Genomic DNA, 21,013 nt, shown 5'->3' on the forward strand with positions numbered 1-21,013 from the left:
GGAGGCAACAACTCAATCCATCCCAAAGAAAAAGAAATGCAAGAAAGCCAAGTGGCTGTCTGATGAGGCTTTGCAAATAGCTGAGGAAAGAAAGGAAGCGAAAAGCAAGGGAGAAAGGGAAAGATATACCCAACTGAATGCAGAGTTCCAGAGAATAACAAGGAGAGACAAGAAAGACTTCTTAAATGAACAATGCAAAGAAATCGAGGAAAACAACAGAATGGGAAAGACTAGAGATCTCTTCAAGCAAATTGGAGATATCAAGGGAACGTTTTGTGCAAAGACGCGCATGATAAAGGACAAAAAAGGCAGGGACCTAACAGAAGCAGATGAGATTAAGAAGAGGTGGAAAGAATACACAGAAGAACTATACAGGAAAGATCTTAATGTCCCTGATAGCCATGATAGTGCGGTCACTGAACTTGAGCCGGACATCCTAGAGAGTGAAGTGAAGTGGGCCTTAGCAAGCATTACTAATAACAAGGCCAGCGGAGATGACAGTATTCCAGCTGAGCTATTTAAAATACTAAAAGATGATGCTGTTAAAGTGCTGCACTCAATATGCCAACACATTTGGAACACCCAACAGTGGCCACAAGACTGGAAAAGGTCAGTTTACATTTCAATCCCAAAGAAGGGCAATGCCAAAGAGTGTTCAAACTACTGTACAACTGCGCTCATTTCACATGCCAGCAAGGTGATGCTCAAAATCCTACAAGCTAGGCTTCAGCAGTATGTGAACCGAGAACTACCGGAAGTACAAGCTGGGTTTTGATCTCTAGGCAGAGGAACTAGAGATCAAATCACCAACATTCACTGGATCTTGGAGAAAGCAAGAGAATTCCAGAAAAACTTCTATTTCTGCTTCATTGACTACGCTAAAGCCTTTGATTGTGTGAATCACAACAAACTGTGGCAAATTCTTAAAGAGATGGGAGTACCAGACCACCTTACCTGTCTCCTGAGAAACCTGTACGAGGGTCAAGAAGCAACAATAAGAACCGGACATGGAACAATCGGTTGGTTCAAAATTGGGAAAGGAGTACGACAAGGCTGTATATTGTCGCCCTGCTTATTTTACTTATATGCAGAGTACATCATAAGAAACGCCGGGTTGGATGAATCACAGGTCGGAATTAAGATTGCCGGGAGAATTATCAACAACCTCAGATACGCAGACAATACCACCCTAATGGCAGAAAGTGAAGAGGATCTAAAGAGCCTCTTGTTGAGGGTGAAAGAGGAGAGTGCAAAAGCTGGTTTGAAACTCAACATTAAAAAAACTAAGATCACGGCATCTGGCCCCATCACTTCCTGGCATATAGAAGGGGGAGAAATGGAAGCAGTGACAGACTTTATTTTCTTGGGCTCCAAGATCACCGCAGACGGTGACTGTAGCCATGAAATTAAAAGACGCTTGCTCCTTGGGAGGAAAGCTATGGCAAACCTAGACAGCATAGTAAGAAGCAGAGACATCACGTTGCCGACAAAAGTTCGTCTAATCAAAGCTATGGTTTTCCCAGTAGTAATGTATGGCTGTGACAGCTGGACTATAAAGGAAGGCTGAGTGCTGAAGAATTGATGCTTTCGAACTGTGGTGCTGGAGAAGACTCTTATGAGTCGCCTGGACTGCAAGGAGGTCAAATCAGTCCATCCTAAAGGAAATCAACCCTGAGTGCTCATTGGAAGGACAGATACTGAAGCTGAAGCTCCAATATTTTGGCCACCTAATGCGAAGAGAAAACTCCCTGGAAAAGACCCTGATGCTGGGAAAGATTGAAGGCAAAAGGAGAAGGGGATGGCAGAGGATGAGATGTCTAGATAGCATCACCAATGCAATGAATATGAACTTGAGCACCCTCCAGGAGAGAGCGGAGGACAGGAAGGCCTGGCGTGCTATGGTCCATGGGGTCACGAAGAGTTGGACACGACTTAACGACTGAACAAAACAATTTGCGTCCCTGTTCACGCAACAAGCTATGCAAATATTTGCGTAGCCTATCGCATCAAAAACCAGGGATGCAAATGGCGTAGTGGATGCCGTTTGCAGCCATAAAGCTGGTAGATTAACCTAAATGCAGCCATAAATGGCAGCTATAAATTAAGGCCTTATCTTTGAAGAATCATGGCTTCTCTGCGATTTTTTTTTTTTTCTAATTCAGCCATGATCTTGAAGATTCAAAAATTTGAAGATTTGAAAATTTGAAGATTTGACTGGCTTCTCCATGATTTTTTTTTTTTTTCTAATTCAGGCATGATCTTCAAAGATTTGAAAATTTGAAGATTTGATGCTTCAAATCATGCCTGAAGATCATGCCTGAATTAGAAAAAAAAAAATTGTGGCCAAGCCAGGATTCTTCGAAGATAACGCCTTAATTTAAAAAAAACAGCCGAAGTGGGAGACAGAAGGGGGTAAAACTTAGTCTCATTTGAAGGGATAGAACAACCCCCTGCTCAGTGCAGGAAGCCTGATTCCCAGGCGGTCGCCCATCCAACTACTGACCAGGGCCAACCCTGCTTAGCTTCCGAGATCACACAAGCACGTGCACATCCAGCCCTTTGCTTGTTGCTGAGGAAACATTGAGTGCTGAGGAAGCTATGCGATCAGTAGCCGGAAGTCGACATGGGGCCGTCGAGAGCTGTGAGCGTGGTGGGCGTGGAATCAGCAGAAACAGGAAGTGCTTCTGATCCTCCAGTGAGAGCCTCTATCTTTAAGAGCACGAAAACAGCACAGCGCTTGAGTGTGAACCGAGCTTGCTCATTCGATGAAGCACCACAACGGGGAAAATGGGTGAGTGTGGATAATCAGTTTTTAATGCGAGACTGTTTAGCCCGACAGCACACCGAATTCATTGCGATGGCGGGCTCAATATAGATCGGCCCCAGGTAGGGATGGACGAAAGTCACTTACCTGATCCCAAAGCTTGCTTCGCGGTGGGGGGGAGGTGCTCCATCCCTCCCCCCAAAATTCTGGGCGGGGGGGAGGCGCCCTGTCCCTCCCCGCCGAAATTCTGGCTGGGGGGGAGGCGCCCCATCCCTCCCCACCAAAATTCTGGCCGGGGGGGAGCGCCCCACCTCTCCAGCCGCGAAAGTTCTTCTCCTGCCGGGACGCAAATGGCGGCGGCCGTAGCCGCCGCCGTTTGCGTCCCTGGCCTGCAGTCAGCCGTGATAGGCTACGTAAATGTTTATGTAGCCTATCACGGCTGACTTTGAAAAAAAAAAGCGCGTACGCAAATGGCGGCGCCCATGGGCGCCGCCATTTGCGTTCCTTATTTTGGCATGGGTAGTCTACGTAAATATTTACATAGACTACGGCGAAAATAAGGGCAACGCAAATAGCGTTGCCCTTATTTTCGCCGTATTCTACGTAAATATTTACGTAGACTACCCGTGCCAAAATAAGGAACGCAAATGGCGGCGCCTATGGGCGCCGCCATTTGCATACGCGCTTTTTTTTTTTTTTCCAAAGTCAGCCGTGATAGGCTACGTAAACATTTACGTAGCCTATCACGGTGTTTTTTTGAAAATCTAGCCGTGATAGGCTACGTAAATCTTTACATAGCCTATCATGTTTGTTGTTTGGTTGTTGTTTTTTACTTGGAAATGGCAGCAGCGGCAGCCGGTCAGAAGACCGGCCGCCGCCGCCACTGCCGAACCGCTGCCGAACCACCGCCGGGAGCCGCCGGGAGCCGCCGCCGCCAGGGACATTCGCACAAGGTAAGTCCCATCCCGGGGGGGGGGGCGGGGGGCGGCGGACCGTTTCTCCACCAATTTCGGGGGGCCGAATGCGTTGGCATTCGGCCTCCCGGAGATTCGTGGAGAAATTCTCTGACATCCCTAGCCCCAGGTGATGATCAGAAGAGATGACTCATCTCAATTCCCACCTCCCTAGCCAAGGAGAGGGGGGCAAGGCGTCCGTGTGTAGAAACAGCAACAGGCTGACAGAGACTGAGAAAGAAACAGAGCTAAGCTTGGGCATGATAACCCTCTTAGGGTGTTGGCTGTCTCCCTCGAGATCTGATGTCGGAGCAGTGGACTTTGGATGTCTGTGGGAGTATTTAGCTTGTGCCTGGACCTAGGTTCCATGTGGGTATTTGTAAATAAATGCAAATAAGCTTCCTGTTGTGACCTCCTTCCAAAAAGCGCCAAACCTGGGCAAGCACTGCATCCCTGGAGCTTCACACTGGCTGAAGAAGCGAAGTGGGGGCAGTATTTTTTTTTCAAGGAATGTTTTCTATGCCCCCAAAGTAGGAGATAAAAGAACTCATTTTAGGATTGTTTGGGGTTTCACTTTTCAGTGCCATGCACCGCCCCAATTAGAGAGAAGTTTCAGTCAGAGTAGGATATCTCATCTTTTTCAAGATTCTGTGAACAGAAGATGATAGTGTAAAAAGGGGGGGGGAATGCTCTCCCTGCAACCATTTCCCTTTCTGCATGATATGCACCCCACAACAGGAAAGAAGACACCCCCAAATTGCTCCTGGAAATGAGCCCTAAATTGATTAGAGCAGGGCTCTCCAGTGTTTTGGGGCCTGTGGACACATTTTGGAATTTAAGAAATTGTCCTGGGCACCGACACAAAATGGCTGCCATGGGGAGCATAGCTCTTCACAAAGGACAAGAAAAGACTGAGGTAAAGGCAAAGCTGAAGTCTGAACCACACAAAACAACTCCTTTGAACCCATCTTTTTCTGCCCCAATAGAAACCTGTTTTACAGAGAGAAAAATCTTTCCCCCCTTGCCATCACCACCAATATACTCCCTCTCTCTTTCTGCCACATACACACACACACTGTGTACCCATCATGCATGGATGCATGCGTGCGCACACACACACGCACACACCCATCTTATTCTCCCTGCAAGCACATGAATTCATACTCATTCAGGATCCCTCCAAAATCCTGAATCTCTCCCTGGATCACCCCTAGATCTTTTCCCTGCCCCCCAACTTTGTCACACACAGGCACCCCTCCCCCATCCATTCAGACCTAGACGCACACAACCCTTCCTTCATTCACAGGAAATGAAGATGGCAGTGGCTGGTGGTCCTCACTTTTGCTTTGACCCCAGCGGCCAGTAAGGATAAATAAATCAGGTGGGGTAGGGTGACGTGGCGGGGGTCGATTCCACTTATAAGTACTGACTGACAAACAAAAGTAAGCACCAAACTACATAAAGAAAGAACACAGTTAGGGATAAGAAAAGGAAAGATGGATAGTGAAGGATACAGCAGCTTTTGCAAGCGAGTTGGGGGTGGCTTTTAGATTAAGAGCAAGTGTGCATATGATAGCAGCCGTCTGCATCTTACAGTGTATAGTTGTTGTGATTTTTGTTTAACCTTTGAGGGTTCAAATACATGTTACATGCAAACGCATCTTAGAAAACACAACTATCTTTTCCTTCTTTTGAAGCAATTCTGATGGAGTGGGAAATTATTTCATTTCTTCAGTGGATTTAGATCCCACCTTTGCTCACAAAGAATGTAACAAAAATTAGTACGTGTGGGTGGGTGCCTAATCCTTTCCCAGCCTATCACATGATTCAAATAATTACAAAAGAATTAGGCTGCCTAGATTTGGGGGCCTGAAATAGTCTCACTTCTCAAAATTCTCATGCATACTTTAGCCATAGGTGGTACAGGCAAAAAGAGACTCTGGACATTCTACGGGTTGATTTATAGGACCTTTTTCACATAATGAAATGTGAATTTGAGAGCCAGTGCAGTGGTGAGGTTAAAATGTTGGACTGGGACATTTCTAATCTGCCTAGTAACTAATGTTCTCCAGGCAGATTACAGCCAGCTCAAAAACTAAAATGCCAAAAACTAAAATGCCACAGTGAGAGCCAGTGTGTTGTAGTAGTTAGAGTGTTGAACTGGGACACAGGAGATCTAGGTTCTAGTCCCCGCTTGGCCATGAAGCTCACTGGGTGACTTCGGGCAAATCACTCTCAGCCTCACCTACCTCCCAGGGTTGTTGTGAGGATAAAATGGAGAGCAGGGGGACCACACTTTGGGTTCCTTGAAAGAGGAAAAAAGGCAAGATACAACTGTAATAGTAATATTTTTTTAAAAAAAATTCCCTGCACTTAGCAAGTTGACACCCCAGTGAAAGCAGTAGCCTGATTCTCTTGCTATATGAGCAGATCTCTCATTAGCATTGTAACAAAGTGTGTTTGGGGGAAACTGCAGCTTCTCATGGATCAAACAACAAAATGGCCACATAGCAAAGCAGTCAGTCTGCAACTCTCACTGTGGCACCAACTAAGAAAGCAGTAACCAGTATTTAAATGGCACTACAAGAACATTACTTTCACACTCAGACAGGACATATTCTTACCTTCTAAATGGGTCTTCTCCTGAAGAAAGGATCAGGCTGGGAGAAAAAAAGGAAAGAGCCATTACTAAACAGGCCTCACAACAACAAGATCCTTGCCAGACCCCAAGATCTGGCAAGATCTTCTCCATTCACTCCCCACTCCCTGCCATCCCGAAACACAAACGGACAGGGCTTAAACTTGTGGCAGGGCTGTGGAACACCCTTTCATTGCCTAGGTTCTCAGCTCTCAAGCAAGCAATTCACATGAAATAAAAACAGTGAGTCTCTGAGCATGTGCAGAGTGCCCTTCTCCTCACCACTAAGAAATCACACTCCTAGCCCCATCCATCTTGGAATAATGTAGAGTTGGAGGTTTCCAGGCAAGTTGATAACCTCAATTCCAGTGAGTTTCCAGTGAGAGATTTTAATTTCAGCGACTAAACACCAACTCCCACTCTCTCTGTCTCTTATACAGACATGTACTGGTAAATGCCCTTCTTGCTAACTACCGGTTGTGAGCCTGGCCTTTGCAATCCTCACCAAAATAAATGGATGTAGAGTGTGAGCATCATGACAGAGCAAAATTGGAGTCCGTAAGAGCCGATTCCAACATAGCTGTCCTCAACTCTGTATACCATGATGTGTCCTGTGATAACATCTGAATCTACAGGAAACTGACAAGAGCATCATATGCCACCCCAGAGGGTCTCAATCTGCAGAAAAGATCTCCTTTGTTCAAATTAGTGCTGTTCCAAACATTTCGCCTACATTCTCTTTGGCCGTTCTCTTTGAATTTGATAGAAAAGAAATTGCTTTCAAAAGGAAATTGGAAGGTGAAGAACATTTCGGAGACATTTCTATGAGGTGGGGTCGGGGTACTTGTGCTTACTTTACTTATGAGGTGGACAAGTAGTATCTGCGATTGTCCTGTCTTTCATTGTACAATCATCTCTTTGGTAGACTGTAGCTGCCTTGGCTTCCCAGCCTCCAACTTGCCTGCCCATGAGTTAGCTGGACTCGATCGAGTCAGGCCAGCTCTCAGACTTCCAGGTTTGGGGGGGGGGGTCCCTTAACTAGGTATTTATGAAAATTGCAGGCACAATTTGTCTATTTTGGACATATTGTGACCGTAATTTGCTTAATTTGCACATATTACAGCCAAAATATGTGAAAATAAAGCAAATTGTGGCCACAACATGATCAAAATAGGCAAATGCACCCGCAATTTACGTCAATGCCTAGTTAAGGGGGAAAAGAACAGCAAAAGAGACCAAATCTTCCCACCTTTTCCCGCAGATGTTGGAGGCATGTCAGGCAAGAGAAGCGGCCACACCAGGCAATCCCTTTCACTGCCATGGCTTCAGTGCACTAGTTCTTGCTGCCTCTGCCACCTCTTTCTCCATCATCACCCAGGGTGTCCACGCAGAGAGACTGTGTTGCCCCCCTGGACTCTCCTCAGGCAGGCCACGGCTGTGGCACAAGGGGTCACTGACACTGCCTGGCATGGCCCAGGTGAGGGAGGCGAGGGCGCAAGGTGGAAGGGAAAAAGTCAAAGGGGGCGTGGGCCAGAGGATGGGTGGCGCCAAGAGGAGGGGCCGCCTCACCTAATTCTTCCTTCCTTCCTTCCTTCCTTCCTTTCTAAAATGTTTTTATTTTGTCTTCTCTACAAAGTCTGTCAGGAGCCACCTTTGTTTTCTGATGTAGAAATCCGCAAAAGTTCCCAGAATTCGGGAAACAGCCTGCGGGTCGGCGCCAAGTGCACGCTAAGCTGGGGGCTCTGGGGACATCCAGCAAGCTCAAAGAGAGCCAGATTCCCTCACTACGGCCATCCCCGTTTCAGATCAAGAAGCACAGGAAGACTGGGGGGGGGGGGCTGCAGAGCAACGGAGAGGCATATCATAGAAAGAAAAGACACCCTCCACCACCTCAGAGTGATTACGTAAGCTCAAAAACACCACCACAAGTAATTCAAAATGAACTATGAAATGCCCTGGGAATGAGGAAGACAAATGGAGGCCTCTTTCATGGGGGAAGAAAACTTTTCAGAAATTGGAGGACAGATTTCGGCACAGCAGGGGCTCCACCTCTGCCCCAGATCTGGACACACTATTGCCCCCCCCACACACACACACACGCTACAGGGCTTTCAGCGAAGTGGCAGCATTGTAAGTGTCTGGTTAGAGATGAGACGTATCCACAGTCACCCCTCAGAAAGGTAATGTTTGGAAGACCCTGGAGAAGGTGCTGAACGAACCCTGAAGAAGGACAACTAGAGCTGAGCCAAAATCTCTCAGAAAGGCTCTGAGATTTTACTTTTCTTACCACCACCAACCCAGATATAAAAGGCCACTTTACAGAAAGTTTTCCAAATTTTCTTCAGTTTGCGGGGGGTGGGGGGGAGTGGCTGCCTTCCTTTTCATCCCCACAATGTCCCAGAATGATGCTATGATGGGGCATTCTGGAGGATGCAAACTGGGAGCTGGGCTGCCAACACAGTTGTTGCTGTTGCTACTTGCAATGGCAATGCAAAAAAACAAAAACAAAAACAAAACCCAAACCCCTTTGGACAAAAGAAAGAAGCTGTGCTATACGCCATGCCAATGGTGAGCCCTGCCTGTGAGAAACGGTTGGAGACCTAAACCGTTAATATGACCTAAATCATATCCCTTATGAATATACAGTGGAGGTGAGGAATAGATTTCAGGGATTAGACCTGATAGACAGAGTGCCTGAGGAACTATGGACGGAGGTCCGTAACATTGTTCAGGAGGCAGCAACGAAATCCATCCCAAAGAAAAAGAAATGCAAGAAAGCCAAGTGGCTGTCTGATGAGGCTTTACAAGTAGCGGAGGAAAGAAGGGAAGCAAAAAGCAAGGGAGAAAGGGGAAGATCTATCCAACTGAATGCAGAGTTCCAGAGAATAGCAAGGAGAGACAAGAAGGCCTTCTTAAATGAACAATGCAAGGAAATCGAGGAAAACAACAGAATGGGAAAGACTAGAGATCTCTTCAAGAAAATTGGAGATCTCAAGGGAACGTTTTGTGCAAAAACGGGCATGATAAAGGACAAAGAAGGCAGGGACCTCACAGAAGCAGATGAGATTAAGAAGAGGTGGCAAGAATACACAGAAGAACTATACAGGAAAGATCTTAATGTCCTTGATAGCTATGATAGTAATGTCCTCGATAGCCATGATAGTGCGGTCACTGAACTTGAGCCAGACATCCTCGAGAGTGAAGTCAAGTGGGCCTTAGGAAGCATTAGTAACAACAAAGCTAGCGGAGATGACAGTATTCCAGCTGAGCTATTTAAAATCCTAAAAGATGATGCTGTTAAAGTGCTGCATTCAATATGCCAACAAATTTGGAACACTCAGCAATGGCCGCAAGACTGGAAAAGGTCAGTTTACATTCCAATTCCAAAGAAAGGCAACGCCAAAGAGTGTTCAAACTACCACACCATTGCGCTCATTTCACATGCCAGCAAGGTGATGCTCAAAATCCTACAAGCTAGGCTTCAGCAGTATGCGAACCGAGAACTACCGGAAGTACAAGCTGGGTTTCGAAGAGGCAGAGGAACTAGAGATCAAATCGCCAACGTTCGCTGCATCATGGAGAAAGCAAGAGAATTCCAGAAAAACGTCTATTTCTGCTTCATTGACTACGCTAAAGCCTTTGATTGTGTGGATCACAACAAACTGTGGCAAATTCTTAAAGTGATGGGAGTACCAGACCACCTTACCTGTCTCCTGAGAAACCTGTACGAGGGTCAAGAAGCAACAGTAAGAACCGCGAGTGGTTCAAAATTGGGAAAGGAGTACCAATTTTGTCACCCTGCTTATTTCACTTATATGCAGAGTACATCATGAGAAATGCCGGGTTGGATGAATCAGAGGTCAGAATTAAGATTGCTGGGAGAATTATCAACAACCTCCGATATGCAGACGATACCATCCTAATGGCAGAAAGCGAAGAGGATCTAAAGAGCCTCTTGTTGAGGGTGAAAGAGGAGAGTGCAAAAGCTGGTTTGAAACTCAACATTACAAAAACTAAGATCATGGCATCTGGACCTATCACTTCCTGGCATATAGAAGGGGAAGAAATGGAAGCAGTGACAGATTTTACTTTCTTGGGCTCCAAGATCACCACAGACGGTGACTGTAGCCATGAAATTAAAAGACGCTTGCTCCTTGGGAGGAAAGCTATGGCAAACCCAGACAGCATAGTAAGCAGCAGAGACATCACCTTGCCGACCAAGGTCCATATAATCAAAGCTATGGTTTTCCCAGTAGTAATGTATGGCTGTGAGAGCTGGACGATAAGGAAGGCCGAGCGCCGAAGAATTGATGCTTTCGAACTGTGGTGCTGGAGAAGACTCTTACGAGTCCCCTGGACTGCAAGGAGGTCAAATCAGTCAATCCTAAAGGAAATCAACCCTGAGTGCTCATTGGAAGGACAGATACTGAAGCTGAAGCTCCAATATTTTGGCCACCTAATGCGAAGAGAAAACTCTCTGGAAAAGACCCTGATGCTGGGAAAGACTGAAGGCCAAAGGAGAAGGGGACGGCAGAGGATGAGATGGCTAGATAGCATCACTGATGCAATGAATATGAACCTGAGCACACTCCAGGAGAGTGCGCAGGACGGGAAGGCCTGGCGTGCTATGGTCCATGGGGTCACGAAGAGTCGGACATGACTGAACGACTGAACAACAACAACAGCTTTACACCCGCAAATGGCATCCACTACGCCATTTGCATCCAGAGTTAGTTAGCCCTCACTCAGCCAGCGATATGGCGCTGCAATGGCGGCCGTATCGCTGCTGCTGCGGAGCCAGCCGGTGGCTCTGTGGAGTTGCCGCGAGGAGGATCCGGCTCCACGCAGATCCAGAGGGAGGTGGAGGTGAGTACTGATGTTCCGCCACGGACTCTGGAGTCCTCCCAGTTTCCAGATGAGGACTATTTGGTACAGGACTGAAGAGTACGTACTAACCACGGCAGCAAACAAACAGGGCTTAATATCACATTGAGCATTTCCTAAATAAGAACTTTCCTTTAGGCCTAACCTCTCACACATACTTCACATACAAATCTACAAACATATACAAGCATAGCACACATTCACACAAGCTCTTTCTTCTTTCTCTCTTTCTCTCTCTCATACACATATACACAAACGCACACACTGATATATACATACATGCACGATGTCCACCCCTTCCCTCACCTACTGGCTTCTGCATGTGAAAGCCTTCTTTGTCTGTCAGTTTCCATCTGTCTGAAGAGAATCCACCCAGGAAGTCTCAGTCTGGTGGTATATACTACATAATTTGCTCTTACTTGAATGAATGGGTTAAATGGAAACTTTAAAACCTTCATATTGTGATAAATATATAACAGATTTTCAGCAAACCATGAAGGACAAGACCCCAACAATGTTATAGCATTTTGGAAATAATCTAAACTAGCAAAAGGAGACAATGAAATTATCTTTGTGATGCTCAGAAATGGCTCACAAACAGGGTAATTCCAGCAATTAAAAAAATAAGCGAGTCTTCAGGAAAAGATGACTGGACTTCTTTTGCATCTGTATCAATCAGCACCGTCAAGAACATCATGCATGTTAAGAGTTCTCCCTCAGGTTGCCCCAACCATTGGTCTAGGCCCGGCTGGCATGTAGTGATGTAACCAGGGATGCTGAGATAAGGCTACTCACGACTTGACCGTCATGTCTCCAGCTTATCCAAGGTGCTTTTTCTGGGACAAAGGAACTCTGTACACAGAATTTGCCCTAAGGGCTGTGGGGCCAAGTGGACTTTGCAGCAGCCTTCTGAGAACAAGTGCTGTGCTGCCCATGAAGTAGAATGGGGAAGGGAGGAGTTGGGAATTAAAACAAGAACTCAGTGAAGCATCACTAAACTGGCCTCTAGTGGCAAAAGCAGTGAAAGACTTTGTAACTCTTGTGATGTTTTCCAGAAAGTGAGGTTTACTCATGATCATCCCCAAACTCCTCTCTACCCATTGTCAAGACTCCTTTTGAGTAGGTCAGCATTGACACTATGGGCCCCTTGCTCCCCACCCCCACTAGAATGGGAAAAAGTTCATTTTGACTGTTACTGCTTTTCCAACCAGGTAAGCCGAGGCTATTTCATTGTTGACTATCACTGCTCCCACTTTGGCTAAAGCCCTTTTGTATATCTATTCCAGCTTCAGAATTTCCAAACCCATTATCAGACTGGGTTTTTGTCCCAGCTCCTGCAGATGATGTGGGAAATTGCCCATGTGACCCATCTGACTTCAGTCCCTCATCATCATGAAACTGACTGGTGGAACGATTTCATCAGACATTGGGGGACATGATTAGGGTCTACTCAGCTAAGTATCTCTCGGATTGGTACCAGGCCCTGCTTATTGGGATGCCCCCCAAGAAAGTCTTGGGGTCTTACTGATGTTTGGGAGGGAAATTAGTGGACCCTTGACTTTAATGAAAGTGGAATGGGAGGGGAAGTTAGATTCCTCCCCTCAGTCCATTGTGGCTTTCATGCAGACTTTACAAAATACTTTAAAGGATGTCTGGGAGATGACTAAAGACAATCTGGTACAGGCCCAGCAGGAGCAACAGGATTGGTATGATAAAAAGGCTAAACTGTGCATTTTTCAACCAGGGGACCAGGTTCTTGTTTCAAAACCATTGAACCAGATAAGTCAGCCCTGAAGTGGGAGGGCTCTCTGGTGGTGAAACAGTGAGTGGGTGAAGTTAACTCTTTGTTAAAGTTTCCTAATTCTACATTCTAAGGTTTTTCATGTTAACATGCCCTAACCCAATGTGGATCATAGCTACTTAGTGTTCCAGTATACGGCAGAGAAAGAAGATGTGGGTCAGGTGGTGGACTTGTTAGAGGAATGCCAGCAAGAGGGGTGGTGACAGAAGTGTTTCTTCCCCCCTTTGTCAGCTAGCCAGCAGGCCCAGCTGCAAGGGTTGCTGGTGGACTATCAAACCATGTTCTCCAGTGCCCACAGGCAGCCTCCATGGCTCATCATTCTGTTTTGACTGGCAACCGCTGACTCATCCATTCCTTGCTGTACCGAGCTACGGGAAACCATGCAGCAGATATTGCCATGAAGATTCAAGCCATGCTAGGCTTGGAGGTTATTCAGCCCTCCCACAGCCCATGGTCCTCCCCAGTGATGCTCGTGGGGAAAAAGGATGGGGAAGTCAGATTCTGTGTTGATTACAGAAAGCTAAATGAGATTACACAGCCTTACCCTTATCCAATGCCATGAGTGGATCTTCTTTTAGAATTACTGGGCAGAGCTAAGTAAATTACCACCATTGACCAAGGGATGTCAGAGAATTCCGCGACGGATCTCGGTGAGGCCGAATGCCAGTGCATTCAGCCCCCCGAAATCCATCGTGGAACGAAGCCCCCACCCCCCCAACCTATGAAAGTTGGGCGGGACGAAGCCCCTGCCTCCCCAACCCACGAAAGTCGCGTGAAACGGAGCACTTAACCGCTCCTGTCCTCGCTGACTTGCAAATGGCGGCCGCCCTGCGGAGGCCGTGATAGGCTACGTAAATATTTACGTAGCCTATCACACGGCAGGGGGGGGGGAAACCCAGCATACGCAAATGGCGGCAGCTACGGCGGCTGCCATTTGCTTTCCCTTTTTTCCACCGTTTTTCGCCTACGTAAATATTTACGTAAGCCATTATGGTGAAAAAAAGGGGAACACAAATAGCGTCCACTATGCTATTTGCGTTCCCCTTTTTTTCGCCGTAATTGCTTACGTAAATATTTACATAGGCTAAAAATGGTGAAAAAAAAGGGAACGCAAATGGCGGCCGCCATAGCCGCCGCCATTTGTGTTCGTTGGGTTTTTTTTCCCCCTGCCGTGTGATAGGCTACGTAAATATTTACGTAGCCTATCATGGCTAAATACAGGGATGCAAACGGTGGCGGCTACAGCAGCCGCCATTTGCGTCCCTGCTGCCCAGCGGCCAGATGTCCGGCTGCGGGCGGAGCCAGCCGGCAGCTCCGCGGAATACCCGCGGAACGGAGCCAGCCAGCAGGATTCCGGAGAGAGGGATGGAGCGCCTCCCCCCCCGTCGAGGATTCCGGGGGGAGGGATGGAGCGCCTCCCCGCTGCTGCAAAAGATTCTGCGAAAAGGTGAGTTTCGTACATCCCTGTGATTTCCTGACCAAGGAGTATTGGCAACTGCTCTTGGATGAGGATGCTGCCCTTAAATCTGTGTTTGTTACCCACATGGGGTTTTTCCAGTTTACCATGCTCCCTTTTGGATTAAGGAACAGGTCTGGAACCTTTCAGAGGCTCATTAACAGACTGTTGACTGCGTTGGGGGCCTTTGCCTGTATGTATCTAGATGATGTGGCTATACTCAGCCAGACTTGGGACTCTCATTTCAACCATGTGTGTGAGGTGTTTCAAAGAATTCATGAAAGAAGGCTCACTGCTAAGGCCCAGAAGTGTCAGTTTGACTTGGAAGAAGTTACCTATCTGGGGCATAGAGTGGGAGGGGACAGTGTTAAGAACCTGCCAAGATTGAGTCAATTCAGGACTGGACAGTACTCAGGACAAAGAAGCAAGTTTATCTATGTATTTATTTATTACATTTCTATACCGCCCAGTAGCCAAAGCTCTCTCAGCAGTTCACAAAAATTAAAACCACAAGTATGGCATAAAAACAATATAAAATATAAAAGCATTAGAACTACATTATAAAAGTACAACCACCATAAAGCCTAGCAGCAATGCAGAGATGTAAAATACAGTAACAAATTTAAAATAGCAGAACTAAAAGACTAGAATGTTAAAATGCTAAAATTCCTGGGAAAATAAAAAGGTCTTCCCCTGGCACCAGAAGGAGTACAATATAGGCACCAGGCAAACCTTTCTAGGGAGCTCATTCCACAGCCAGGGTGCCACAGCAGAAAAGGTCCTCCTGGTAGCCACTTGCCTCAATTCCTTTGGCAGAGGCTCCCCAAGAAGGGCCCCTGAAGATTATTATGGAGTCTGGGCAGGTACATATGGGAGGAGACAATCCTTCAGGTAACCTGGCCCCAAGCTCTTTAGGGCTTTGAATGTTAATACCAGCACTTTGAATTGGGCCCGGACATTCAGTTCACTCATTTTGGGGACTAGATGGCTACTATCAGAAGTTTGTTCCTCAGTTTTACAACCTGGCAGTACCTTTAATAGATTTATGGGAAAAGAAACAACCTGTTAAGGTCCAACAGTCTGAGCAGTGTCAGCAGGCCTTTTGAGGCTCTGAAGGCCCTATTGATAGATTATCCTATTTTGAATTATCCTACTTTGACTCCCCATTTGTTTGACAAATGGATTCTTCAAAGTCTGGATTAGGGGAAGTGCTATTACAAACTGAGTTGAGCCAGGAGTTACACTACATCACATATATGAGTAAAAAAAACCTCTTGCCCCAAGAAAAAAGTGGCTACTATCAAAAAGGAGTGTTTAGCCACTGTGTGGGCTTTAGGCAAGCTCTAGCCTTATTTGTGGAGGAGAAAGTTTCAGTTGCAATTGGACCACTCTCCCCTTGGTTGGCTTGCCAAGGTGAAGAGATCTAATAACATGTTGTTACACTGGAGTCTGGCCCTACAGGACTATGGATTTTCAGTGGTTCATAAACAGGGTAAAGACAATGTCCTGGCAGATGGCCTGTCTTGGGCATATTTCTTTTCATCCGTCTTCACTGCAGATGATATAGGACAGATATCTGTGCCTGAACTGATGTTTTCAGGAAAGGAGTCTGAGGAACTGAGGCAAATACTGGTGACAAAAGATGAAGTTCTCAACCTTATTTTTTATATTTATTTATTTATTTATTTTTATAAATGAAATAAACAATACCAAAATTACCAACAACCTAATCAATACTTCAATTTCCCAACAGTACAATATTCTGATGAGGACACCACAAAAAGAGAGAAGAAAAAAGAGAGAAAGAAAAAAGAGAAAAAGGGGGGAAGGGAGGAGGAAAGGAAGTGAAGAAAAAAAGAAAAAAATCCCTCCTGTTCCCTCCCCCTCTCCCTCTCCCTCCCACTTAAAAAATTAAGTTTAAACTCCAACACCCCCCAGCCTCCAGTGCCATTCTATTTTAAAAACTGTATCTATAACGTTAACAATCTTACAGTTTAATAAACAATCTTATATTTCTATATCGTATCATCAATCTTATATCAAGGAAACAGGTCTACAATTCATTCCTAAAAGCCCATATTATTATTAGTAATAATAATAATAATGAAATATATATATAGTATTATATAATAATAAACTTAATATAAACCTTCAACCATCAGTAATACATTTTATACTAGATATATTATCTATTTTAAAATAAAAAATATAAAGAAAAGCAAGAAAAAATAAAAGAGAAAAGAGAATAAACCAATATAAATATAATCATTTATCTTCTGAATTAGTCTGAGTCATATAGACTAAGCACAAACAGTTAACAAAGCTTGTTTAAAGATTCCAGTTCATGGGGTTGTAACAGAATTCTCACTCATTTTTACGTTAAGCCAAGCCTCCACCATTTCATGATTTAAAAACTTCTTCATCTGACCTACAGACCCAATACAAAGTGTAGCAGGATATTTTAATATTGTAAGTTCATTTGTTTTGCCATATTCTTTGCCTTGATAAACTGCCTTCTTTTATTCGCCACCTCTTTGATGTAGTCTGGGAATAACATAACTTTATCTTGTTTCCAGGAAAGGCTTCCAGCCTCCCTTGCCAAGCGCAGTATATAATTCTTTGTGGAGACTTGTGCAAATTGGACTATGATGGTGTAATCAGTCCCTTTAGCATTTGGCAGTCCCTTTTGACTTGCTCCGTAAATTGCACACGAAATGCCTGCTCAATATCAAGTAAATAATCAGATGAAATAGGGAGTATCTCATGCAAAAGTTTATCCACAAAAATAGTCAATTTTACATCATTAGGCAGATTTTTAGTCCTAATAATCCATACATTAGATCTTTTCATGAAGGCCTCCAGTTGAGAGATTCTATCAGAGATATTTTTAAAACAAATTTATGATGCAGTTTCATTTCCTGCCACTTGGTTTTCAAGCTCATTAATTTTCGTCCCCATTTTTTGCCGTGACACATTAATTAAATCTACAGCTCCTTGCAGGGCGGTGATGGAATTTTGGATTAAATCCAGCCTTTTGACTTGCTCCGTAAATTGCAAAGATAAAGTATTTATCAGCATAAATAATTCCCCTATATCTTCTGTCTTCGACACTTTTGACACAGAGAATGCAGGGGGAGTAGATGCTAGCTTCTTTCTTCTCCTCGCCACAGACACGTTTCTCTCAAACAGATCTTACAGGTCCTCAGATGTTCTCAAATATTGTTAACATTTCCTAAATCATCCCTCAGAGGTTGTTGATATTTCTTAAAGCATATATTATTATGGAGCATGTCAGCCCTGTTTTCTCCTATAAAATAGGAGTCTCCGTACAGCTTTTTGCATTGGTAAAGCTCTGGGGAGATAATCCTGGAATCCAGCCCCCCCCCCCACTATCGCGTGGGAGTTACCTTTCTCCAAGATGTTGTCCAGAGCTTGCACCCCCTTTCCATTCCATTGGGGAGATGAAAAGGTTTTTCAACCTTTTAAAAAGCTGTTTGAGAAAGCTCCCATGGAGACCTGTGGGAAGCTACCAGAGCAACATCGGTCCCAACCGGAAGTCCCCTCAACCTTATTGATAAATTGAAAGCAAATAAATCACTGGGTTCAGATGGTATCCATCCTAGAGTTCTTGAAGAACTCAAATATGAAATTGCTGATCTTCTAACCAAAATATGCAACATGTCCCTAAGATCAGCCTCTATAACAGAGGACTGGAAGATGGCCAATGTAACACCAATTTTCAAAAAGTGATCCAGGGGAGATCCAGGACATTACAGGCCAGTTAGCTTAACGTCTGTTTTGGGTAAATTGGTTGAAGGCATGATCAAAGATAAAATGAGTAAGCACACAGAAGGAATCCCTGCTGAAAAGGAATCAAAGCCCTGTCTCACTAACCTTTTAGAGTTCTCTGAGAGTGTCAATAAACATGTAGACAGAGGTGATCTGGTAGACATTGTCAAAAGCATTTGGGAAGTCCAAGTAAACAAAGTCCCTCACCAAAAGACTCCTAAGCAAACTTAGCAGTCATGGAATAAGAGGACAAGTCCTCCTATGAATCGGTAACTGATTAAAGAACAGAAAGCAGAGAGTAGGAATAAATGGTAAATCATCCCAATGGAGGGAAGTAAATAGTGGGGTCCCACAGGGACCTGTATTAGGACCAATGCTTTTCAACCTGTTCATAAATGATCTGGAATTAGCAGTGAGGAGCGAAGTGGCCAAGTTTGCAGATGGCACCAAATTATCTAGGGTGGTTAAAACAAAAAGGGATTGTGAAGCGCTCCAAAAGGATCTCTCCAAACTGGGAGAATGGGCATCTAAGTGGCAAATGCGATTCAATGTAAGGAAGTATAAAGTGATGCACGGTGGGGCAAAAAACTCCCAACTTCAAGTATAGCCTGATGGGATCTCAGCTAGCAGTGACTGATCAGGAAAGAGATCTTGGGGTTGTGGTGGACAGCTCAGTGAAGATGACAACCCAGTGTGCAGCCACTGTAAAAAAAAAAAAAAGGCAAACTCCATGTTAGGCATAATTAGAAAAGGAAATGAGAATACAACTGCCAAAATCAGACTGCCAAAATCCATGGTGCAGCCACATTTGGAATACTGTGTACAGTTCTGGTCACCACACCTAAAAAAAAGATATTTTAGAGCTGGAAAAAGTGCAGAAAAGGGCAACCAAAATGATCAAGGGCCTGGAGCATCTCCCCTATGAGAGAAGGTTACAACAGCTGGGCTTTGCAAAAAAGGAGATTAAGGGGAAACATGATAGAGGCCTACAGAATTATGCATGGTGTCGATAGAAAGACATTTTTCTCCCTCTCTCAAAATACAAGAACTTGGGGTCATCCCATGACGCTGATTGGTGGGAGATTCATGACAGATAAAAAGACGTACTTCTTCACACAGCACATAGTTAAACTATGGAATTTGCTACCACAACATGTTGTGATGGCCACTTGGATGGCTTTAAAAGGGGGTTGGACAAATTCCTGGAGGAAAAGGCTATCAATGGCTACTAGTCATGATGGCTATGTGCTACCTCCAGTACCAGAGGCAGTGAGCCTATGTACAACACTTGCTGGGGAACATGGGTGGGAGGGTGCTGTTGCGCTCATGCCCTGCTTGTGGGTTCCTGGTCAACAGCCGGTTGGCCACTGTGTGAACAGAATGCTGGACTAGGTAGACCTTTGGAAGCATGGCTCTTCAGATATTTTTATGTTTTTATAAAACATGTTTTATTTTATTTTTATGTTTTTATAAAACAGAGGAGAGTATGGGGTAGAAGGTGCCCATGTCAGGTGTGCTTGAAAGTATCTCCCTGACCGAGCGATGGCAAAGATTCTGATTCTTGTTTGGGGGTTCATGTTGCAATTCTGTACCCACCATATTCAAATGCTGCTGAGATAGATGATAGATAGATAGATAGATAGATAGATAGATAGATAGATAGATAGATAGATGTTGTCATTATTAGTACTACAGTATAACATGTAACCACGAGCTAGACATTAGGGATAGGAGCATAGTAGCCAGTTTTAATAATAAAAGTGATTTTTATGGATTATGAAGTCTATGGTTAAGCTAATATTTTAAGGGTATACTTTTATGTTTGCCTTCTATATGTCATAAATGGTTTTGCTTTCCTGACGTTTTAGTGGAGATGAGAGATTTTGGGCATCAACCCTGAAACCTCATCATCTCAAAGTGGAGGCTGTCAAGAACAGCATGCATGTTAAGAGTTCCCCCTCAGGTTGACATTGGGCTAGACCTGGCTGGCACGTAGTGATGTAATCATGTAACCACCTGTGACAAGCTGTCCTGTGGAAGCCTCTTACTTCGATACTGTATAGGATAGGTTCAGCGAGTGCTTTATTGTTTTGCTTGGGATATTGCATCAAAGGTTCTCTGTAACTTTTTATAAAACTTTGCCATCCCCCCCCTGCCCGCCACCACCCCTTTCCCCACCTTAATGAACTACTTATCTACCTGTAGAGCTGTGTGTGCCTCCTTCCAGGGAAATCTCAGTGGTAACTTCAGTGCCTCTTGGCTGGGTGACTGGCCTCCATGTAACAATTTGGACTTGGGGACTAAAATAAAGGGTGTCAGCTCAATCGCTTATTTTAGTTGCCCCCAAGCATTTCCAGAAAGTCTGAGAATCCTCTGATTCGGGCTGGACTGAAGGAATGAGGGGTGGTGGCAGCCTGACTCTTTCTGATCCCTCCCTACCTTGCAAGGAGTTCGGGTAACTCCCATTCTCCCTTCATAAACACGAATACAAAGGAAGCACAATACAAAGTTCTCAGCGGGTGGCACATTATTTCTGCAAGACTTCACTCAGTACATTAAAATTATAGTCAATATTGTTCTAAGGGGTGTTGTCAGATCGGTTCATACTTTCATCTTTGGTAGGAATGTTCTACAGTGGAGGAGTTTTGGAACAAGATTGCTGATTACTGTCAAGAATTTCTTCATGTGGTAACTCCTAAGAGAAATCTCCAAAGCTATGAACAAAAGA

At 44.9% G+C, this 21,013-nt stretch overlaps 1 protein-coding gene across 1 annotated transcript in view; it reads right to left on the reverse strand.

Moving 5' to 3' along the window:
• Positions 1-6,959, reverse strand: part of LOC146342066 (immunoglobulin superfamily member 1-like) — a 37,830-nt gene extending 30,871 nt beyond the window's left edge. Inside the window, exons 1-2 of the mRNA XM_084805575.1 lie at positions 6,861-6,959; positions 6,342-6,377 (exon numbers count right to left, since the gene is read on the reverse strand). Coding sequence (XP_084661701.1) covers positions 6,342-6,377; positions 6,861-6,958 — 134 coding nt within the window. The 5' untranslated portion in view covers position 6,959. The remainder of the gene's footprint in view (positions 1-6,341; positions 6,378-6,860) is intronic.
• Between the last annotated feature and the right edge of the window lie 14,054 nt (positions 6,960-21,013).

This window comes from Heloderma suspectum, chromosome 6 (assembly GCF_057233095.1).
Source record: "Heloderma suspectum isolate Gila_16-S chromosome 6, 16-S_ref, whole genome shotgun sequence".
NCBI lineage: Eukaryota > Metazoa > Chordata > Lepidosauria > Squamata > Helodermatidae > Heloderma > Heloderma suspectum.